This window comes from Schistocerca nitens, chromosome 2, assembly GCF_023898315.1.
Source record: "Schistocerca nitens isolate TAMUIC-IGC-003100 chromosome 2, iqSchNite1.1, whole genome shotgun sequence".
Lineage (NCBI taxonomy): Eukaryota > Metazoa > Arthropoda > Insecta > Orthoptera > Acrididae > Schistocerca > Schistocerca nitens.
Genome location: NC_064615.1, coordinates 459,104,137 through 459,129,748, shown reverse-complemented (window position 1 = coordinate 459,129,748; position 25,612 = coordinate 459,104,137). Strand labels below are relative to the sequence as shown.

The 25,612-nt window shown below is 39.7% G+C and overlaps 1 protein-coding gene across 1 annotated transcript in view; it reads right to left on the bottom strand.

Annotated features, from left to right (window-relative positions):
* The window catches only part of LOC126236346 (ATP-binding cassette sub-family C member 12-like), a 535,156-nt gene that overhangs the window by 226,521 nt on the left and 283,023 nt on the right, over positions 1 to 25,612 (bottom strand). Inside the window, exon 16 of the mRNA XM_049945576.1 lies at positions 15,383 to 15,509. Within this exon, the coding sequence (XP_049801533.1) occupies positions 15,383 to 15,509 (127 nt within the window). The remainder of the gene's footprint in view (positions 1 to 15,382; positions 15,510 to 25,612) is intronic.

Genomic DNA, 25,612 nt, shown 5'->3' with positions numbered 1-25,612 from the left:
GACATTTCTCATTTCAGGGTATGACGAGAGATAGTCAAAGCCCTGACAGAGACTGTAATTCAGTTGCTCGAGTCCTGGGTAGTACTGAGTCTTGAGGGGAATGCTTGTCTGTGGCTGGATGGTGGGGCTTTGGGAGGTGGTGGGAGACTGGAAATATAAGGCATGGGAGATCTGTCTTTGTACGAGTTTGGGAGGATAATTACAGTCTGTGATGGTTTGAGTGGGACCCTTGGTAAATTTCAAGAGAGACCGCTTGTCACTGCAGATGCGATGACCACATGTGGGTAGGCTATATGGAAGGGACTTCTTGGTATAAAATGGGTGGCAGTTAGCAAAATGGAGCTATTGCTGGTGGCTACTAGGTTTGATATGGATGGAGGTACTGATGTAGCCATATTTGAGGTGAAGGTCAAAATCCATGAAAGTGGCTTGTTGGGTTGAGTAAGACCAAGTGAAGCAAATGGAGGAGAAGTTTTGAGGTTGTGGAGGAATGTGGATAGGGTGTCCTCACCTCTGATCCAGATTGCAAGGATGTCATCAATGAATCTGAACCAGGTGAGGGGTTTAGGATTCTTGGTGTTTACGAAGGATTCCTCTAGATGGCCCATGAAAAGGTTGGCATAAGGTGTTCCATGTGGGTGCCCATAGCTGTACCCTGGAATTGTTTGGAGGTAATGCCTTCAAAGGAGAAGTAATTGTGTGTGAGGATTTGTTTGGTCATGGTGAGTAGGAAGAAGGTTCTTGGTTTGGAATCTGTCCTGCATTGGGAAAGATAGTTTTCAATAGCAGTAGGGCCATGGGCATTAGGAATGTTAGTGAAAATGGAGCTGACATCAAAAGTGACAAGCAGGGCATTGTGTGGTAAAGGGACAGGAACTGTGGAGAGTTGGTGGAGGAAATGGTTGGTATCTTTTATATAGGAGGGTAGGTTTCGTGTAATAGGTCTATGAAAATAGTGATTCTCTCAGTGGGGCACAGTAAACAGCCACAATGGGGCATCCCAAGTGGTTAGGTTTATGGACTTTAGGAAGCATGTAGAAGGTAGGAGTGAGGGGAGTGGGAGGGATGGGTAGAGAGATGGACTCTGGGGTGAAGTTCTGGGATGGGCATAAGGGTTTGAGGAGTGATTAGTGATCCTGCTGGATTTCTGGAATGGAGTCACTGTGGCAAAGTTTGTATGTGGAAGTATCTGACAGAGTGCAGAGCCATTCTCCCTGGCAACTCTTGCGGTTAAAAAAAAAAAAAAACTGTAGTGGAAACTTTGTCAGCAGTTAGGATTATAAGGTCAGGATCAGTTTTTAGATACTTGACTGTGGTTCTTTCTGTGGATGTAAGGTAAGTTTGTATGTTGAGGGATTTGTGGAATGATGGTGAGGCAAGGTTAGAGGTTAAGAAAGTCTGGAAAGTTAATAGCAGCTGATTTGAGGGTAGTGGCGGTGCATCACAGTTGGATGGAGGAGTGAACTGAGTTAGGCAGGGTTCAATATTGGTCTTTGGTTAAGTCTGATTGATAGGATTGGTGGCAAATAAGTGTTTCCACTGTAGGGACCAGGAGAAGGAGAGAATGTCTTTAATAAGTCCTGCATGATTGACTTCAGGAGTGGGGCAAAAGGTGAGGCCTTTGGAAAGGACTGATATTTCTGCAGGGCTAAGGCTTTTCGAGGAAAGGTTCACGACTGTGTTTTGGATCTGTTTAGTTTCCAGATTCTGTATGGTGGTGGGAGGGAGTTCTGGATGGTGGGGTAAGTATAGTAGGTCTGCGAGACATGTTTGTCAGATATGAGGGGATGTGGAGGAGGTTCGGAGATTATTGTAGTGGTGGTGGACAGTGGTACTCCAAGGCGATAGTAGGAAGTGAGCAATGTGGAGAGCTTTCTGAGGTGGTATTGTGCATGTTGCTCAAGTTCCTGCAGGGCAAGAGTTTCAATGTGTGTTATGGGTTCCAGGAATTTGGGATTACAGCTAGAGAATTTTGCAGGTGTAGAGAAGGTACAGCAAGGAGGTTTGGGCATGATTGATATGGTTCTGCAGGACCATTTTGATGAGGACTAAGGATTGGCAGAATCTGAACAGGTGGAGGTCATTATGGAAGGAGGGGTGGCAGCTAAAGACAGGTAATTTGATGGTACGGCCATTTGAGGAGGGGGGATTCCGTGAGCCAGGCAAAAAAGCATGAACAGTATGTGGGACTGGGTTCTGGCAAGGAATAAGGAAAATTTTCTGTATTGCCACAGGCGGAAGGAGCAAGGATCCATGGTGGTGCAAAAAGGCAAAAAAATTACATAAATAACATAGAATTATATCCGAAAAATTTCACAAAAATACGTGTGAAAATTCACAAAAAAGTTTAAATTGATGCAAAATGAGGAAACAAAATGATATATTGGGGAGGATTCTCTAGATGGGCCCTTTTCATGGGCCATCCAGGGGAATCCTTCCTAAACACCCAGAATCCGAAAATCCTAACCTGGTTCAGATTCACTAATGACATCTTTAAGATCTGGATCGAGGGTGAGGACAACCTATCCACATTCCTTCAGAACCTCAAAAACCTCTCCCCCATTTGCTTCACCTTGTCCTACTCAACCCAACAAGCCACCTTCCTAGATTGACCTTTGCGTGAAAGATGGCTACATCAGTACCTCTGTCCATATCAAACCTATCAATCACCAGCAATACCTCCATTTTGACAGCAGCCACCCATTCCATACCATGAAGTCCCTTCCATACAGCCTAGCTGCTGGTGATTGTTGCATCTGCAATGGTGAGCGATCCCTCTCAAAATATACCGAGGGTCTCATTGTAGTCTTCATGGACCGTAATTATCCCCCCAACCTTGTACAAAAACAAATCTCCCATGCCTTATCTTTCCAGTCTCCCACCACCTACCAAAATCCCAACACCCGTCCACAGAGGATCATTCCCCTCGTAACTCAGTACCATCCAGGACTGGAGCAACTGAATTACATCCTCTACCAGGATTTTGACTGCCTCTCACCATGCCCTGAAATGAGAAATGACCTGCCCGCTATCCTTCCTACCCCTCCCACACCATCCACCAGACCTACACAATATACTCATCCATCTTTACACAACCCCTGCTCAACTTCTTATCTCATGGCTCATACTCCTGTAATAGACCTAGATGCAAGACCTGTCGCATACATCCTCCCACCACAAGCTACCATATTTACTCGAATCTAAGCCGCACTTTTTTTCCGGTTTTTGTAATCCAAAAAACCGCCTGTGGCTTAGAATCGAGTGCAAAGTACGCGGAAGTTCTGTAAAATGTTGGTAGGTGCCACCACAACCAACTTCTGCCATCGAATATATGTAGTGCTACACAGACATGCTTTGTAGCCACACAGATAATTACTGGCGCCAAAACCTCTGCGTCAGTAAATAAATTTAAAGAAAAAGGTGGAAGACGAGCTTTTTTCTCCGCACCGAGTTTCGACCACTGCATTTTCATACATTATCCAGTGAAGTAAATACAAATTCCATATTGTTCATCTTTGAATGTAGCAACCTTTCAAAATACTACAACAATCCGACTGGCAAGACTGTTTGGGATGATTGTCAATATGGCCAACTCTACGTTCTGAATTTTTTCCTACCTGTGACAAGAGATGGTTGCTAATAGGAACTTTTATAGATTGTGAATCACATGCAGTATTCTCTTCACCATAAGAATAATATGAATGTAAACATTTTGCCATGTATTCTTTCGTGTTTGCTGCTAACTCATTTAAATCCTGTCTGCCTAATAAACTACGAAACTATAGAGAGAGACAACAGCAAACGCGTAAGAATATACATATCATGCCATGTTTATATTCGTATTATTCTTACGCCGAATAGTGATACAGTCAGAAATGAAGCACGACAACTGACTAGATTTTTAAATCTGAGATGACTCTAATTTCTGTGCAGAATGTAATGTACTAAAGAGGCATCTGCAAAGATTTTCAAACGGAGAAAAATTTTCCCTAAATTCTCGTTCAGAACATCTTCTATTATACACAGTCTACTATTTGGTTCTTGTTGATCATTACCAAAGAAAGCAGCAATGTAAGTAACAACAAATAGCAGTCACTTGCCATTACTTCGCTAATGAGAAGATTCCTCGCCTTTTTTTTTTTGGAAGCGGCGGTAGGGTGCACAAAAGCAAGCCATGCCACGAGCCGTGCAGCGACAGGTCATAAACACTGATTATCAGAATGCGACAAACAATGCATGACACTGACACAGTACAATAATGCAGTTTCAGCTTAGAGTGACGTAAACACCTGTAACAAATAGAACGGCACTTATCAGATCAAAGAAAAATAAGCAATCAATTCAAACCAGACGAAGCACATGAAAAAGGAAGGGTACCCGTATAAATACGGATGGAGCGCCTGATGCATAGTAATGGCTTCCTGGTAAAGCTTAACTGCTAAGCTTACGACTCGAACCAAACTACTGTAGCTGTATCGTCATTCATTCGACCTAAATTGTGTCTCATATTACAGTGGACTGACTTTGTTTCAATTTGGGAGGTGCGGCCTAAAACTTTTCTCTCTCCTTGAATTTCGAGTCTCAAATTTCAGGTGCGGCTTAGATTCGAGAAAATTTTTTTCCCTTGATTTCGAGTCTCATTTTTCAGGTGCGGCTTAGATTCGAGTGCGGCTTGGATTCGAGTAAATATGGTACTACTGTATGGTCACAAACATCACCTATCCCATGAAAGACTGGGCTACCTGTGAAACCAGTCATGTGATCTACAAGCTAAGCTGCAACCATGGTGCTGCATTCTATGTGGGCATGACAACCAAAAAGCTGTCTGTCCACATGTATGGCCACCAACAAACTGTGTCCAAGAAACAAGTGGACCACCCTGTTGCTGAGCACACATGCCAAACATGCCATCCTTCATTCCAATGATTGCTCCTCAGCCTGTGCCATATGGATCCTTCCCACCAACACCAGCTTTTCTGAATTGCGCAGATGGGAACTTTCCCTGCAATGCATACTACATTCCTATAAACCTCTGCCTCATCATTCATTAGTCACTGTCCTCACCCATTCAGCTCTTTTCCTGTTCCCATTCCAGCACTACACAGCCATCATTCCACCATCAAACCCAGTCTTTTTACTTCTCTCCTTTTCCACTGCTTGCCCCGCCCCCTCTTCCCACCTCACTGCTGCCCATCGTCTAACTTGCAGAACTACACTGTTCACCACTCTACTATCCCTCCCCGACCCTCTCACTGCCCCAGCATTCTCCTTACCCCCACCCAATTGCCATTATCATCATGCACTTATGCTGCTGCTTGCAATGTTGTTCCTGTTCCCTGAGATTGCAGCCATGTGTTTCAGTTGCGTTTGCGTGAGCATTTGTGTGTGTGTGTGTGTGTGTGTGTGTGTGTTTGATGAAGGCCTCACTGGCCGAAAGCTTTATTTATTTGTGACAGTCTTTTTGTTGTATCTATCTGCAACTCAGTATCTCCATTATATGGTGAGTGGCAACTTTCCTTTTCATAATATTGCTAGTACAGATTAAGATATGCTAAATTGAAAATCTATGACAATGATGTTTTGATTATAATGCATTTGTAGAAATTGTTATCAGGATGTTATAAAACATTTGAGAGTTTAATCATAAGGTTTACCCTCATATAATATGCATGTGACTGGGATAAAAAGATGAGAAATAAACATCATGGAAGTAATTTATCAGTAAAGTGTGGTAGGACCAGTGTCAGCATTGAGTGCTTTATGAGGATACAGATTGTCTTAGGCAGAGTCTCTATTTGTGTGGTGAATGACACCTTGCTCAAGACACAGAAAAATGCAAGCTAAATAAGATGAATACAAAATGCAATCATGTAATGTTCAAATACAGTACTAGTCATCTGCTGTATGACAAAGTCACATCAATTATATATCATTGTGTAATGTGCAAAGTGATTTGAAATGGAATGTGCACAAGAGGCTGCTTGTAGGATAAGTAAATGACTGACTTACTAGAATAATTCTATGAAAGTATAACTCATATAAGAGGAGACTACATATAGAACACCTGTTAACCTCATTCTGAGTACTGCTTGAGTGTTTGGGATCTCTATCAGGTCAGTTTGAAGGAAAGCACTGAAGCAATTCAGAAGTGTGCTGCTAGATTAGTTAATAGTAGTTTTGATCAGCATACAAGTACTGTGAAAATGTTCTATGAACTCAAACAGGAATCCCTGGAGGGAAGTCAATTTTCTTTTCTTGAAACACTATTTAGAAAGTTTAGAGAAGTGGAATCAACAACTAAATGCAGAATGGTCCTATTGCCACAAACATACATCTTGTGTTAGGACCACAAACACAAGAAAAGGCAAATTAGGGTTCACATGGAAGCATACAGACAGTTGTTTTTCCCTTGCTCCATTTGCAAGTGGAACAGGAAAGTGAATACTAGCAGTGGTGTGATATACATTATGCCATGCACTGTATGGTGGCTGATCATGTATGTATGAAAATGTGAATGACTTGAATTCTTTGTTAATATGTGGAACACTCTTGATACTGTATGACATGACTCACAACTTGTAACAAAGTGTCACTATGTGCTTGAGTGATAACAAATCATGCAGTAGACTGTAAGAAAGCATGGAGTAGACAGCAAATTGTAACATTATTCTCTTTCGTAAAGTAGTTCTCAAACTTTTAACTGGCTGCGAAAATTATACAAACAGTCATTTAATGTTAGTCCTGACAAAGTGTCTCAGAGTCAGATTTCATCAACATTGAATAACAACTGTTCTGCTTTCTAACAGGACCCAACAACAGCAACACGAGAAATTGTCTTGTTGTAGTTACATCACACTATCCTCTGAATCTACTTCAAAATTCAGTTGTTTTCCAAAAAAATATTTAAGTTTATTAAAACATACAATAATAATTTTTGGTAACTGTGACCCACTGTAAATTATGACAATTTGGTATTTGGCCTATCAAATTGTCTATTTGAGTTACTTTCTCCGAGTACCTTGTTATTTATTTTAAATAGTAAATCATGTACAAAATTACACACATATTTCTGTCTTATAATCTAAGGTAGACTTCTGCTTGAATTCCTATCCAAAAAAAGGTAATTTTCCATCTTTTTCAATTTGCATCCAACATTTTGATGCATGGATGAAGACAGTTAAAATAATCTAGAAACCGATTAAGAGTTTCCATTCCATGTGGCCAAACATATCATCTGCGTATCTCCAAAAACATGTGGGTTGAATAGAAGAAGTCCTGAGTGCAATATCATCAAAATATTCCATAAAAAGATTGGTGACAATAGGAGAAAGAGGACTTCCCACAGCCACACTGTCAGTTTGTTAAAAAAATACATCATTAAATAAAAAGTATGTTGGTGTCAACACAGCTCAGTAGTTTTATCATCCAAGAGTTGACCAATTAACAACAGGGACCATCACGTGAACCAGTGCCAGATACTAGTAAATCAGTTGCTTTTCTACCATTTGCTGGAAGTATTTCTTCAAAAATTTCTAGAATTCTCAGGAAATATGATTTTAAAAGTGTTTTTTCTGGCTTTCGCCAAGACTAGAGACCTATTTGGATCTGCTAAAGATGATTTGGTATTGAGAAAGCCTGGAGTATATAAAATTCCCTGTCATTGTGGAAAGGCCTATATTGGACAGGCTATTCGCACTGTTCATGACCAATGTGTGGAATATCAGTGTCACATACATTTTCTCCAGCCTGATGAATCTGTCGTTGCCAAACATTGTCTCAACGAAGGGCATAACATGTTGTTTAACGACACACAAATTGTTGCTCCAGCTTCTCGTTACTGGGATTGTGTACTCAAGGAATCCATCGAAATATGATTGTCTGATGATCATATTAATAGAGACAAAGGTTTTCCTTTATGCAAGATATGGAAACCTATTTTATCTTATATAAAACAAAAATGGTCTGGTTTTCGATCCACTACATTTTAATTTGTGATTTATCACTTTTGCCAGTTTCTACTGCTGGTGGCACTGCAATTCTTCGCTTCACAGGGGGCAGCTCTTCCGCTTCTTGTGCAGGCACAGTGGCCTGGACCAGGGGATAAAGGAGCTGCCATTACTGATGTTCATTCAGTTCCGGCGTGATTGTATCTCAGCAATCGGATCTGAAGATAGTGGCCAGATGGATCGCTGAAATATTGTGTACTGAAGACGATCATATTCAGCAGCATACCCGGGAAGAGCATAATCATATATGATGCTGGTTCAAAAGCTAGGCATATTTTGTGATCTGTCTAAGGCCTTCAACTCTGTGAGTCATAGAATACTTATCGAGAAAGCATGCCACTATGGACTTTGAGGGCAAATGGGCAACTGGCTCAAATCCTATCTGCAGGACAGACAACAGTTGGTAACAACATGCAGGTAGGAGTGGTAGTGTATGACTGGGGAAGAGCAATTTACGAAGTTCCACAAGGTTGGTTGGTTGGTTTGGGGAAGGAGACCAGACAGCATGGTCATAAGCCAAAGTAAGCAGATTTTGAGACACTGATGTCTCCAATTTTGTTGATTATGCAGGTGGCAAATGTTGCTGAACTAGGCCTTTTCAGGGTTTACTGGATATGGTGTTCAGCCTGTTACATAAATGTATGCCCAAGAATATCAAACAATCTACTCTCTGTATCTGCTGGCTCTCATGTGCAATGTGTATCACCTGTGGGCTTTTGTGACCAGAATGGAAATGAATGTTACTGGTTTTGGACCACTTTTTTCGCTTTGTGATAGATGGCGCTGTAATAGTCGCAAACATATGGCTCACAATATTAGACATAACAGGTAGGTTTTTAAATTAAAATACAGAATGTAGGTATGTTTGAACATTTTATTTTGGTTGTTCCAATGTGTGGTGAATGACGCTAAATAGAACACGTGAAAAAAATCTGTCATCATCCAGTAATTTCTCTTGTGCCCAGTGGCAGAACTGTACATGATGTTCAAAGTTGTCGCTATGCAATTCCTGGTGCATAGAAATATGGTACGGGTGCAATCGATGTTGATGTAGCATTCTCAACACCAACGTTTTTGAGATTCCTAATTCTCTGCCAGTTTGTCTGCTACTGACGTGCGGATTAGCCTTGACAGCAACTAAAAAACACCTACTTGGGCATCATCATTTGTTGCAGGTCATGGTTGACATTTCACATGTGGCTGAACGCTTCCTGTTTCCTTACATAAAGTAACTATCCGGCGAATGGTCCAGACACTTGGATAATCTCGTACAGGATACCGAGCAGCATACATAGCACACGCACATTGGGCATTTTGATCACAATAGCCATACATCAAGATGATATAGACCTTTTCTGCAATTGGTAAATGGTCCGTTTTAACATGGGTAATGTATCACGAAGCAAATACCATCCACACTGGCAGGGATGTTACCTGATACCATGTACTTATACGTTTGTGACTATTACAGCACCATCTATCACAAGCCGAAAAAAGTGGTCCAACTAAAATATTCATATTTCTTTATGTACTACACGAATATGTGATAAAAAATGGGGTTCCTATTTTTAAAAAAACGCAGTTGATATCCATTTGACCTATGGCAACACCATCTACCAGGCCAAGCATAGCGCCATCTAGTTTCCCTCTTCAAGCTAGACAAATTTTGTTCTTTGTAGTTTTTTCATCTGATGCTTATTTCGTGAGATATTTGGCCCAGTCACTATCAATGGGGCACCCTATATATATATATATATATATATATATATATATATATATATATATATATATATATATATATATATATATATATATATATGAGAAATAGTGGTGGACCCAGGACAGAACCTTGTGGAACTTTACCGAGCGGGGTGGCTCAGTGGTTAAACACTGGACTCGCATTCGGGAGGACGACGGTTCAATCCCGCGTCCAGCCATCCTGATTTAGGTTTTCCGTGATTTCCCTAAATCACTCCAGGCAAATGCCGGGATGGTTCCTCTGAAAGGGCACGGCCGACTTCCTTCCCAATCCTTCCCTAATCCGATGAGACCGATGACCATGCTGTCTGGTCTCCTTCCCCAAACCAACCAACCAACCTTGTGGAACTTCGTAAATTGCTCTTCCCCAGTCATACACTACCACTCCTACCTGCATGTTGTTACCAACTGTTGTCTGTCCTGCAGATAGGATTTGAGCCAGTTGCCCATTTGCCCTCAAAGTCCATAGTGGCATGCTTTCTCGATAAGTATTCTATGACTCACAGAGTTGAAGGCCTTAGACAGATCACAAAATATGCCTAGCTTTTGAACCAGCATCATATATGATTATGCTCTTCCCGGGTATGCTGCTGAATATGATCGTCTTCAGTACACAATATTTCAGCGATCCATCTGGCCGCTATCTTCAGATCCGATTGCTGAGATACAATCACGCCGGAACTGAATGAACATCAGTAATGGCAGCTCCTTTATCCCCTGGTCCAGGCCACTGTGCCTGCACAAGAAGCGGAAGAGCTGCCCCCTGTGAAGCGAAGAATTGCAGTGCCACCAGCAGTAGAAACTGGCAAAAGTGATAAATCACAAATTAAAATGTAGTGGATCGAAAACCAGACCATTTTTGTTTTATATAAGATAAAATAGGTTTCCATATCTTTCATAAAGGAAAACCTTTGTCTCTATTAATATGATCATCAGACAATCATATTTCGATGGATTCCTTGAGTACACAATCCCAGTAACGAGAAGCTGGAGCAACAATTTGTGTGTCGTTAAACAACATGTTATGCCCTTCGTTGAGACAATGTTTGGCAACGACAGATTCATCAGGCTGGAGAAAATGTATGTGACACTGATATTCCACACATTGGTCATGAACAGTGCGAATAGCCTGTCCAATATAGGCCTTTCCACAATGACAGGGAATTTTATATACTCCAGGCTTTCTCAATACCAAATCATCTTTAACAGATCCAAATAGGTCTCTAGTCTTGGCGAAATCCAGAAAAAACACTTTTAAAATCATATTTCCTGAGAATTCTAGAAATTTTTGAAGAAATACTTCCAGCAAATGGTAGAAAAGCAACTGATTTACTAGTATCTGGCACTGGTTCACGTGATGGTCCCTGTTGTTAATTGGTCAACTCTTGGATGATAAAACTACTGAGCTGTGTTGACACCAACATACTTTTTATTTAATGATGTATTTTTTTAACAAACTGACAGTGTGGCTGTGGGAAGTCCTCTTTCTCCTATTGTCACCAATCTTTTTATGGAATATTTTGATGATATTGCACTCAGGACTTCTTCTATTCAACCCACATGTTTTTGGAGATACGCAGATGATATGTTTGGCCACATGGAATGGAAACTCTTAATCGGTTTCTAGATTATTTTAACTGTCTTCATCCATGCATCAAAATGTTGGATGCAAATTGAAAAAGATGGAAAATTACCTTTTTTTGGATAGGAATTCAAGCAGAAGTCTACCTTAGATTATAAGACAGAAATATGTGTGTAATTTTGTACATGATTTACTATTTAAAATAAATAACAAGGTACTCGGAGAAAGTAACTCAAATAGACAATTTGATAGGCCAAATACCAAATTGTCATAATTTACAGTGGGTCACAGTTACCAAAAATTATTATTGTATGTTTTAATAAACTTAAATATTTTTTTGGAAAACAACTGAATTTTGAAGTAGATTCAGAGGATAGTGTGATGTAACTACAACAAGACAATTTCTCGTGTTGCTGTTGTTGGGTCCTGTTAGAAAGCAGAACAGTTGTTATTCAATGTTGATGAAATCTGACTCTGAGACACTTTGTCAGGACTAACATTAAATGACTGTTTGTATAATTTTCGCAGCCAGTTAAAAGTTTGAGAACTACTTTACGAAAGAGAATAATGTTACAATTTGCTGTCTACTCCATGCTTTCTTACAGTCTACTGCATGATTTGTTATCACTCAAGCACATAGTGACACTTTGTTACAAGTTGTGAGTCATGTCATACAGTATCAAGAGTGTTCCACATATTAACAAAGAATTCAAGTCATTCACATTTTCATACATACATGATCAGCCACCATACAGTGCATGGCATAATGTATATCACACCACTGCTAGTATTCACTTTCCTGTTCCACTTGCAAATGGAGCAAGGGAAAAACAACTGTCTGTATGCTTCCATGTGAACCCTAATTTGCCTTTTCTTGTGTTTGTGGTCCTAACACAAGATGTATGTTTGTGGCAATAGGACCATTCTGCATTTAGTTGTTGATTCCACTTCTCTAAACTTTCTAAATAGTGTTTCAAGAAAAGAAAATTGACTTCCCTCCAGGGATTCCTGTTTGAGTTCATAGAACATTTTCACAGTACTTGTATGCTGATCAAAACTACTATTAACTAATCTAGCAGCACACTTCTGAATTGCTTCAGTGCTTTCCTTCAAACTGACCTGATAGAGATCCCAAACACTCAAGCAGTACTCAGAATGAGGTTAACAGGTGTTCTATATGTAGTCTCCTCTTATATGAGTTATACTTTCATAGAATTATTCTAGTAAGTCAGTAATCGAACAGGCATCAGAGTACAAAGTACTGTTGGTTAAAGATCAAACATACAGACATAATTTTCTAGATATGTGTAAACGTATGTCTGAATTGGAAACTGCTGACTATAAGTGGAAAAACATTGTGCAAATGATCACTGAGAATCCGAAATCAGAATTAGCTAAGCAATTTATGATAAAAGATGGCATTTTGTATCATAAACCTAAGAAAGAGGAAGAACGGTGGTGTGTGTGCATTCCAGAAAGTTGTTTACGAGACTTTATCTGGTATACCCATAAAAGTTGGGGGCATTTTGGCATAAATAAAACTTTTGCTAAGACTGAACAGTTTTGCTATTACCCAAGTTTAGTCAGGCATGTTTACGAATTTTGCTCATTACATCACCACTGTCACCTATGAATGTGCACGCTTTATTAATGCCGGAAGGCAAGCTCCCCAAGTGCGGAAGGGTGATTCCACATGAATATTGCTAGCACACTCTCAAGCACTGCAATCTCTCCACAGGCCAGACATACTAAAAGCTAGTTAATTATCAGTAGTGTAGGGATGCTGTGGTCCTCTTGAGGAACTCTGAGCATGAAACCCAAAATAAATAAATCATATATTGTAGCGATGCAAGAGGTACCAAATTTGTTATAAAAGTCAGTAAATTACTCAATGGACAGTATTTTTCAATACAGGTATTTTGTTCATTCCAAGCAAGTGTTGATTCGTGATGTCATCAACCAGACACGAGTTGACTGTAATCTGAATCCGTTTTAGCAAACTAATAATTTCTCTCAGGCGATAAAATTTTATTGATTATGAAATACATGTTGTTGAAGTTTTCTCAGAATCAGAAAAGTTTGATTAGTAATTACATGCCATAATTTATTTGTTTAATATAAAGGTGTTTTGAATTTTGTATGCATAAAAAAGAGTGAATTAATGTGTGGCTTTTACTCTGAGATGAGTTATCACTAAGAGTGCTGAAAGTGTGTGTGTACAGTTTGCAGACCTATGTAGTGAATTTTGATCTTGACCTGAATGGAGAGTAAAACCAGTTTCATTTGAACTTTATGTGAGACAGCCACATCACGTTATTACAAAACAGTTGTTTAGCCCATTCGGGAAAACTGAAACCTGCGCACTTGATTTGAAATATGTTACACACCAGTGTGTGATCAAGCTGTCCAGTAAATTAGGTAGAATAGTTGCAAATGCATTTGGGCTTAACGCACAAAGTTTGAACTTAATTTTCAGACAAGTGCTGATTTTGGGAAAAAAAAAAAAAAAAAAAAAAAAAAAGGAAACCAAAGTTTATTAAAAATATCAAGGTCCAGTTTTAATTGAGACATGTATCACCTTGTTGATTATGTTGCCTAGCAGCACTGTAAAGCAGCTTAATTAATTCATTAGAATGATTTGCGATGTAGTAAGGCCCATTACACACAAAAAATGTTACATGAGGTTTCCTGAGCGCTTGAGAGTATGAGAGTGTTTTTCTTTCCATAAATGCCAATAAACCGGCAGTTGCAAAAGTTAAATTATTAACTGTTGTGTAACTTCACTGATTGTCCTACACCACTACAGAACTTGTTGTATCATGTCTCTTCACAAGGGATCTCAAGAAACCAGGATAAACAACAAGAAGAAAAAGACTAAAGAAGAGGCATTGGCATTGGTATTATCTGATTTTCTTCCAAGTATTGCATTTTGTATGTCAACATCCATAATTCAACAGCTAATTTCAGTTTCCTCTAAGTAGTCTTTTTCAAGCTAATTTCAATCTATTACAGTTTATCCCATGGCTGAGATTAATTTTCTCACACAGAGCACATACTCCTCCCCCCCCCCCCCCCTTTCTCTCTCTCTCACTCACTCACTCACTCTCCCTTTCTTTTTTTCCTATAACTTTGATGGGAATTATAAAAATTCAACCAATACACAATTTAAAATGAAATTTCAGCACTTCTCCTTTTGTTCAATTCCTTGATTCTTTTTGTCACTTTTGATAAGAATTGTGTGCCCTCATCTGTCTACAATGGTTGGCTGCAAACACTTCTCAATATTTGTAACTATGGGAAAGTAATTTATCACTAGCTCAAGCTTTTATTCCATTTCACACTATTTTAATTCAGTAATTTTTTTGTTATTCCTTGGCTATGGACCATAGAATACCCTTATAAAATGGCAATCACCTGTTTTCAATTCACATGTTTCTGCCAATCAAAGGTTTCTTCACAATTTTGCTCAACTTCTTTTTTTCATGGTTTATTTCATTTTGATCATGTAGCCATCTGTGAGCAACTATTTGGATTTATGTTACATTAAAAAGATTAAGGTCAAAATATTTTACTGTGAGCTTTTTGGGAAGTTAGTCTGATCCAATAAACCAGACAGAAATAGATCCAGATGAATGCTGAGATAGTTTCCACTAACAGAGCTTCTCCTTCCCTCGATAATTATTAAGAGTTTTAAAATGAACTACATTCTTATACAGTGCATTGTTGTTGCCAATATTCTTCTTGTTCTGACCTAAGGCTTTGTGGCCTTCACATGGTGATCCAACTGATTAAAAACAAAGTAACTAAAAATAAGTATTTTTGAATTACGCTTCATCATTACTTAAATTCAAAATATAGCTCACCCACTGCACACAAACACACACACACACACACACTCTCACACACACACACACACACACAAATATAACCATACTAACACAAAGATAACTTTTAGATATGTAGAGTTTGCCATTTATTTACATTTAAATATAGCAGTTAGTGGTTAGCATGAACTGAACTATTTATTTAATTTTACCGTTGTAAGTTTTGTGGCTATGAAGACAGTTTTTCCAGTAAGGGCTGTCAAAATTGCTTTCTCAAACACAGTTCTTCGTGTATTTGGGTCCACCATTGTTAGAGGTTCATCTATGAGGTATATGTCCCTGTAAAAAAGTGGAGTTTGTGAAAGAAAACTTTCCAAAGACTGTTAACTGAAATAAATGTATACAGATTAGTCAGATAAAACTCAAAAGAAATTCACTCTGTGCAGCCACAAACAAATGACTATAGACTTCAGAGGTGATTGAATGGAAGGGATGCAATTGCCTTATGACTGTTATTGGTTTTTACACACTTTCCATGTATTTAGCAAATTATGAAATAACATTAAAGAATATAGTTATCCTTCAGACCAACAGATGCAGAAAATGGTGTAACTTTAGTCACACATGAATTATCAATTGTAGTATGCTGTTAATCAATATGAAAATAAAATGTATATATTTATCTATATTATAGAATATTTGCTTCTTGCTTTTCTTCTTTTATACACAAATATTAACAAAAGCCCAGGACAATGAGAAATTAAATTTTATGTGATTTTTTAAAATGTCACTTCCTTCAATGTGATACATTTTATAAGGCAAATTATCTAGAAAATAAAAATAAACATATTTCTGTTTCTGTGATGATACTGAATTACACGTGATCAGCAGCTGTACTTCTGATTATCAAGGATATGCTGACAGCTGTTTTTTCACAGAATTTAGTTACTAAATGAATAGACATCATACAGTTTCATTCCTACAAGTGTCACCAAGTAAGATGGTACTGCAGCAGAGACAGGAGATTACAAGTTTAAATCTTCTTACAGCCATCTTATCTAAGTTTATTGAGGTTTACCCAAAGCATTTGAGATTAACCCTGCAGTGGTTTCCTCAATACTTTTACATACTCTTCCTTCCACATCCATATCACTCTGCTCTAGTGTTCGACTTTCTATGACTTCCACACTGATGGAAAAATAAAGTCCACCCTGCACTCTATTCCTTTTTGGTCTATGTTTTCTACTAAATATTTTATATTCCACCATACAGATGACATACAGAACCAAATATCCTCCTGATTTCTTAACGATCTTAGCTTACTCCAAGATGCTCAACTTATTACAATACTTGACTAGAAAACTCTCCTAATAGTTTTGTATGTGGCATTGAGACTGTTAACCGAGTCACTCGCTGTGTTTTGTAGTGAAATATTATGCAATTTCAATACCTTATATCAGCTGTAAGTTAAAGAAGCAAATAAACAGTTACTGCTCTGGGGGGAAAAGCACTGTAAGGACCAGTTTCTGTTTGTGTCCTTGAGAGGCATGTTTCTACCTCATTTTTCATTTTTAAGGATTATAATGGGTGTTCATGTGCAGCTTGACCAGTTTAAACTTGTGTCAAACAGAGGAGACTCCACTAAACAGAAAAAAATTATTCTGTGTGAGGGGCAGATTTGATAAAAGCAGAAATTTACAAAATTAGTGTTCTTTTTTTTCATGGTACCCTGAGTGCAAAAAGACTTTTATGAATGGCTGACCAGAGAACTTGGTGAGGGAACATTCTAAGAATTAATGTGAGATCAAAGAAGAACAGTCAAATAGTAGATAGTACATGTCACAAGTTATATAATCTGTTAAGAAGTCACAAACTGTGTGCCTGTGAAGTGTGCTAATGCTGCACAATTTAGAAATATTGAGAATAAATGAAATAGGAAATGCTGTAATAAAAAGACAAATGTTAAGTGTTCACTATAAACTGCTATTTCATTACATTTTGAAATGCCCTTGATTTTTATAAAACCTCTTTGTAATTCATTTTGTTAGTGAATAGTTCATATCCTGTGAATAAATCATTCTTAAAAGAAATTGTGTTGGTCAATCCTAATAGTTCATAACAGATTATGGGCCAGGACCATGTCAAAATAAACAAACCATAATTTTAGTGAAGATTAAAGAAACCCAGTGTGTGATCGATAAGAAATTTTTTGCCAATTGAAATGCACAGTAGCAGTAAAATTTCATAAAAACATAGGTACCAATGTGATTCTTAAGTTTCTCCCGGCGTATTTGATAATCAAAATATCCACGGGTGTACTGCTGGTCTACAGTGTCCAACGGGCACAATATTTCGGCGATCATACATGTCGCCATCATCAGGTGAACTGACGGACTGAGATCCTGTGAATGTGCCGGTATGGAGATCCATACGCTATGGCTGCTCAGGGGGAACAGACTTCGGTCGCGGCGGCGGCCGATTTAAATACCCTCTGCCTGCGGCGCACTCCCTCCGCCAACCGCACCCCGCGCCATGGTCATGGGGTGGAACAGATTGCAATTGCGTCTGAGATGACATCGGTGTGATGGCATCGATCCTCGATGGTATGCATCGTCTGACCAATATACGACAGCACAACCTGTGGAGATGGATGAAATCATGAGGGATGAGGTAGGCACTGTGTTTATTCCATATACAGGCGCACTCTTGGGGAAAATCGCCTGCATTTTGAAGAAACACCAGGTCGGAACTGTGTTTTGTCCTCCGAATAAAACCCGTACACTGGTGGGGAGCGCCAAAGATGACCTCGGTTTGAGGAAGACCGGCATGTATCAGTTTCCATGTCGATGTGGCAGTCGTATATTGGTCAGACGATGTGTACCGTCGAGGATCGATGCCATGAACACCAGAGGCACACTCAAATGATGTATCCGAGCAAGTCGGCGGTCGCTGAACATTGTTTGTTGGAAAATCACGCTATGGAGTATGAACGCACGAGGATTCTGGTACAGACGTCGAGATACTGGGACAGCATTGTTAGAGAGGCCATCGAAATTCGCACCAATGATGACCTCATAATCCATGACTGTGGCTACAATCTTAGCAAGGCTTGGGAACCAGCGATTGGGTTAGTCATGAGTAAATTGAGCAAACGTATAGTTGTGACGACCACGGCGGACAGAGCCATCACACCGACGTCATCTCAGACGCCGTCGCAATTTGTTCCACCGCGTGACCGTAGCGCGGACGGCGGAGGGAGTGCGCCGTGGGCGGAGGGTATTTAAATCGGCCGCCGCCGCGACTGAAGCCAGTTCCCCCTGATCAGCCATAGCGTATGGATCTCCGTACCGGCACGTTCACAGGAGCTCAGTCCGTCAGTTCACCCAATGATGGTGACATGTATGATCGCTGAAATATTGTGCCCGTTGGACGCTGTAGACCGGCAGTACCCCCCAGGGATATTTTGATTATGGGTACCAATGGCGATTATAAAATGAATATTGATATACTTGTAGGACCTCAGAATTGGGAAAACTGGAAATGGCACATCTCTATGGCGCTCTGCTCACATGATCTTGAAGATATTAATGGTACTTATGAATGTGTGGTGTTGCCATGGAATGAAAATAGGAACAAAATGTGGCATATATAGAAGGACAAAAGGATGACTGAAATTACCAAGCCTGACAGAAAGTGCAAAGTACACCAGATGCTGAACATGTTTTGGCATGCAATAATGCTAAAGAAATGTAGGACAAATTACATGTGCAACTTGAATGTAGCAGCATGAAAGGTTTAAACATGTTAATTGAACATCTTTTTTGGATTAAACACATAGAAAATGAAGATATTAGCACACTTGTAGGTATGCTGCAAGAGTTATTAATTTTTTAAGTCTGAATGATGAATTAATGAAATATGAAGAGAATGCATTGTCTGAAAGTGTACTAAATGGTAGAATTTTTCCTATGCAGAGAAAGGGAAATGACAATTTTAAAAATCTCGGACTATTTACCATCAGAAATCCAGTTTAAATTTACATATCGAAGAAAATCTGTTCTACTGAACTGCATGAAAAAGTGCAGTGGATCAACTGCATTTGTCATTTCTAACACAAAAAGGGGAATGAAATAACAGATATATGAAGATGTCAAATGTATGAGTGAAGCAAATATTTCTAAAATAACTAGGACACAGGAGGGAAGTGTCCACAGAAGACTTGTGACAGCAATAATGTTTGACAAAATGAGATGTTGAAAAGAAATATTGCTTCTACTCAAGCATAATTGGTGTGTCTGCTGGAAACTTCAGTGATGCAAAGAAACGGTATTGTGACAGTGGAGCTATGAAGATTATTAATCTGAATAACCAGCATTTTCGTTCTACAATGCATTTAATGTTCTATAAGTGATTTCACTGGGAAAACAAGATACTAATATGTGCATACAGTATTTAGCTAAAGAACTGCTGATACAAACATTAGGTGAAGCAGTGAATGATACACTGCTAGAATTGACAATATCTTATATGTGTCTGATGCAAATGTATCATATAACATTTGACTACACTGATTCAGAAGAAAGCCTCTGGTGACACTGTTATCATCAAGTGAACTTAGTGACACCCTATGAAATACTCCAAGTGTACCACTTTTAGTCACAAAAATTAGCATCACATTAAGAACATCTTGAGCAAATTTGACATCAACATAGATGACTGCAAGGAAGAATTTTGTGGCGGTTGTGTATTAGGAAAGATGTACAGAATACCAAACAACAAATAAACTGATCCACAGTTACTGACAAACTATTACAAGCAAATGTCAATGGACAACTGACAAGAGAGATGTATTTTCCAAAGATTCTTTCAATAAATTTAATGAACTTTTCTTCCTGAAACACAAAAAAATGAACTGTATGATGTACTTAAACAATTTTTACATGAAACTCAAACAAAACACTTTAGATGTGATGGAGGCAAAGAATTCAATAACAAAAATTTTAAGGAATTGCTCACACATAAGGTAACAGAATTACTAATTCCTCCACCCTATACCCCTGAACAAAATGATGTGACTGAATGTGAAAATAATTCCTCAGGCTGTATGATGCTGAACCCAAGTAAACTATAGAAATGAATAGAGCAGTATATACCTTAAATTGTACTGCAAGGTCTTCTTTTCTTTTCTCTTTTTTTTTTTTTTTTTTTTTTTTTTTTAAAATACAATCAAACAGTAGGAACACTGGATCACCTCAGAATTTTTGGCCCATGCTGCTATGTTAATATAAACCAATATTTCTGTTCACAGTTTGATGAAAAGGTTGCTACAGAACAATTTGTTGGATGTGTCAATGACAGGAACAGATATGGAGTCATTACCAAAGAAAACTAGTCCTGAAACATGAATTCAAATTTAAAGCAGAAGCAGTCTACAGTTTTCACAGTGATCATGTTGAATCTGATATTTCTTGCCAAGATTCCTAGATCTGAAATGGTCAGATGTGGTATCCAAAGCAGAAGAAGACAAATATCATAGGCAGTCTGGTCCTAGAGGAAGTCAAAGTGCATAAAAATTTGGCACACTTGATATTGGAGGAAGTCAAGTATCAAATGGCTGTAATAAGGAATCAACAGATTTCCTGAAATCAAAAGTTTCTGAATTTTCTGAAGAACATAGACTGGAGCACAGAAGACAACAACATATACAGGTCTGGATAGAAAGTGGTGAATTCTTGATGTTAACAAAAGTTGGTGCTGATAAACATAAAAATCACAGCTGTTTATCTGACGTATTTCAGTCAAATGAGAAGAAATAATAGATGTAAGTTATTGATGGAAAAAAAAAAAAAACTGAATTGCTTAAGAGAAACAAGTGCCTCGTGGACCATGGACCTCACCAAGATGGGATGATTTGAGTGCCTCAGTGATAAAGACAGTTGTACAATAGGTAAAACCAAAACAGATGGATATCTGTGGAGAGGCCAGCCTAACTCGTTCCTTTTCAGTATTTGCAAGGGTAACTGTCAGGATGATTGACTGATACGGCCTTGTAATGTTAACCTACATGGCCTTGCTGGACTGGCACTGCAAACAACAAAGGACAACAGCAGCTATTATTTTATGAGGGCATACAGCTCTTCAATATGGTTAACCCCTCAGCCATGCTCTATGAGCTAGGCTCAGCCAGGTCCAGTGCTTCATCATGCACAGTTTCTGGACCGAGTGTGGGCTGCCTGGTGGTGTTGCATTACACACTCTATGAACAGCACTTGGCCCCATAGTCAACAACATTCAGGAGGCTCTACAAAATGTATCTAGAGTTGTATATCAGCTGCAATGGTCTCACTACCTAAGGCAAGCATCACCTAACAGATATTGCTGGTATTTTGTTGTGTGAAAAAATTGTTTATCAGGTAATAGACAGGTTGTTCAGATAGGAATAAACTTGTAGAAGCATGCATTATCTTTGTCTTTGTACGATGAAGACACTGAAATATTATTAAATGAAAATGGTAATAAGTAATGTAGGGACATCTTTTCAAGCAGTGGAGAAGGAAGCAAAGATGAGGACCTTAATGACGGTGATAAAATGGCAAAAGCAGCTTTAGAGAAGTGCTGACTGCTGATTGTGGTTCTACAAGAATATGCTCTGTTACCTGCAGTGGGGCAAGGAGAGGGTCGGAGGGGGTGTGTGTATGATGCTCATGGCATCCACGGTATTTTTGATAAAGCCTTACGTACTCCGCAGGTCATTCTAAATGGCAAACATCTATGGAGCACAGCATTCATTTTCTGGGTACAGGCTTGACGAATCTGGGTTTCCTAAACTGGGTGTGATGTAGTGTGTCACAGGGAGTGGGGATCTTGGCATATGTACCCAGATTACAAGGATGCTATAAACCTCTATTAAAAATAAATAACAAAATAAACAGCAGTCTCAAGGTGTGCAGCACCAATGAGATGCATAGTTGCTGAGGCAGAATAGCTGCTAGTGGGCTACCTCTGGGGCACCTGCTGCACCTCTGTGTATGAGTTACTAAGGCAAGCAGATCTCTGTCTGGGTGGGCTTATGCTACCCTACCTGTGTGTAGGATGCCTATGGAGCCATGTCCAGTGGTTTGGCTATGCTGCTGGTGAATGCTCAAACCTAACCCATCAAGAAAACTCATGAGAGTAGTTCTCCTGAATACACACCTACCAAAAAAGGAACAGTTACAGCACCAGGGGACAGACATGTCAAAATGTTTCTGTTATTGTTAGAAATGAAAAGCATACCTTTGACAAGGTGTCACCATTCTACATCACAGCAAGATCTTGATGGTATCACAACTGGCCTGAAGTCAGTAAAAATGGTACATTGTTGATTGAAATTGCCATTTGTGGAACTGCATTAAACTCTAAATTCCAGCCATGAAATAGTGTCATATGAAGGCCTTATAGATGGAAACATCTTTGCACTTCAAAAGGAATGAGTAGCAAAGTCATTGTGGCTGTGTAGAACATGATGAATACAGTAAATGACATCCTTGAAAGAATGCCTGCATTCATTGTAAGTTCCAATTCAGCAGTTTCACCGAGTCACATTAAGGCTGGTTTCTTGTGCTTAAATGTTTACCATTACTTTCCGAATCTTTTGAGGTGTTTCAAATGAAAAAGATATGGCCACAAGACAGTTTCATGAAATGCTACATGTGGGAAGCAAAGAAATTGTTTAAGGCCAAACAACCCTCTATCATTCATTACTGATTTGCATTACCAGTAAAACTGTGCCTGCCAGAGAATCAGTGTCCCAGAGTTCTAAGATGTACAATATGTCACCACTGCCCCCCCCCCCCTCCCCCGCCACCCCCCCCAAAATAAGAAATTATCTTACCAGTGCTACTTAGTTCACTCACTCAGACACCTTCCTGCATTTCTATGCAAAAAAGGGATAGTTACCTTGAAGAACAAGACAAAGCCCAACAGAATGAGAACTAAAGCCACAGGGATAAAATCAGCTGCCATCTCTGATGATGGTGATTTTGAAATGGAAGTGATCACTTTAAAGGACCAACCAGGCCCATGTAGTCCACAGCCAATAGCCTTGGACTCACTACCAATGTGCAAAGAGAAAGGGAAGGCAAACCTCACAAATACATAATGGAGATATTAGAGACAAATTTAAAAGGCATCAGAAATCTTGTGGAACAGATAAAGCTTCCAGCACTGGCTAGATCCTTGTGTATATTCCTTCAGGAAACACATTTTAAGGATTCTGTTACTCATGTGTCTTGGGGCTTTCACCTACATAGAAAATGACCCAAGTGGCAAAATGGCTAATGTGCGGAGTGGCAGTGTTTGTCACTGACACTCTTTACTCCTCACTTGTCACACTGCAAGCAGTTATTGTCACTGTACATAGTGTGTCATTTCAGGAAACACTTTCTTCCATTTATCACCCACCACATGACCCACTGGATAGTGAGGCACTCGTTGCGCTGATCAACCAACTTTCCCCACTGTTCCTTTCAATTCACACAGTGCTCTCTGGGATTGCAACTCTACCTGTCCAAAAGGTTGAGTGGTTGCCACTGTATTAAGATGTGAAACCATATGCTTCCTGAATACCGGGACAAAGACACATTTTTGTACAGCAACAGGGTCATTGTCCACCAATCATCTGATAGTTTTCTCTCCTGCACCCACAGATGCTATGCAGTGGGCTGTAGTAGATAACCTTCACTCCTCTGCAAGGAAAACTCTGAGCTGTACAGCCAGTTGGCTGTGCTTGAGCACTGAGACAGTGTCCAAGATTGGGTGGATCACATTCCTGATGTGATCGAATTCAGACACTGATAACTCTATACCAAAATCCTCATGCTTTCACAGGAGGCAGCCTGTTCCTGGGTGGAATGATAAGTATCAAGCACTATAAGGGACAGGCAGATGTCAGTGTGAAGATTCAAGTACAGTTCATCTGCACAGAACCTTGGAGCCTTTCAAATAGAGAGAGCAAAAGCCCAACAGACATTCAAGAAGAGAGAGAGAGAAGTGATTGTGGCACAATTTCCTGAAGGCAGTTAACTGGTCAACATTCACCACTGAGTATGGGAATCAGTAAGGAAGATCTCTGGAAAAAGGATGTCATGCCAATTAGCTGCCATCCAGAACAATGGAGTTCTGAAAGTCATACCAGTACAAAAAATACAGACCATGGCACTTGATGTTTATGCCTAATATCATCCTTGAGCAGAGTTCCTGGTTTCTAGACCTATCGAGAAGTTACAGAGAGGGAAAGAGTGCATTTCAACTACAATAATAAAGAGCCCTATAACCTACCCTTCTCCATGTGGGAATTGGACACAGCACTATCTGCAGCTCACAAGACTGTATATGGCCTGAACAGCATACATTGTAGCATTCTATGGCACCTTAACCCTGAACCTAAAGAAATCTTACTTGCATTTTTTAATAAAATATTCAGGAATAGTCAATATCCTGACCCCTGGTGGTACTCATTAATGATTCCCATTCTTAAACCAGGAAAGAATTTGCACACACCCTAGCAGCTATTGTAATGACGCTCTTGTTGGCTGTGTATAAAAGATGCTAAAACAGACCATCAGAACAAAGCATCAACTGCCACCAAAGCTGTGAGGATGGCTCATGAGATGTATTCAGGTAGCTCTGCTGGAAGGGCACTTGCCTGCAAAAGGTAACAGTACTAGGTTTGAGTCCCAGCCCAGCACACAGTGTTTCAGTCACCCACAGGGGCCAGCTGTGGCGACCTGCATCTTCTACTTTATTGGCCCAAGTAGCCAGGTGATGAAGTCAAATGCAGGCACCTGCTACTCAGTAATACCCTCCCATTTCTTCCACTCCATGGACAGGGTGGTGGCAGGGGTAGGCTCTTCTGCTTTTGTACCAAGGCCACGCGAAACAGCTGCACTCATTTGCCACAGCTGGCAAAAAGCCTCCTCTGTCCCAGCAGCTAAGATGACTCAAAATGTAGCCATCTCTGTTGCTCTTAACTTTTAAGCCCATAGTTATCTCATCTACAACATGGAATGATGTGGCCCGCATGTTGCCATTCCTCAGATATTGTATCTTCTCAAGCAGGGGCAGCGTTTCCATCCTTTCTACTGATGGCTGCTCTCCCCCTCCATTGGTGGGCAATTCTGGCCTTTTCCAAGCAGGAGGAAATGCCACCAGTTCTTCTGTCTGCTGTGTCAACTTTGAATTTCCCAGTCAATGTCATCTTCTTCTTCAATGGTGCATCTTTACAGCTTGGGCCACCATCTTGCTGTTGGTCTGGCTGCAGCCCGAGGAAGCTGGGCAGCCTTGCCATTTGGCAACATTGGGCCTACCACAGATGGTGCACATCAGAGACTCTTCCCTATGCTTCTCACAAGTGCCTCTCTTGAGCTTGCCAAAGCATTTCACCCATCTTGCGGCTCTGCAAC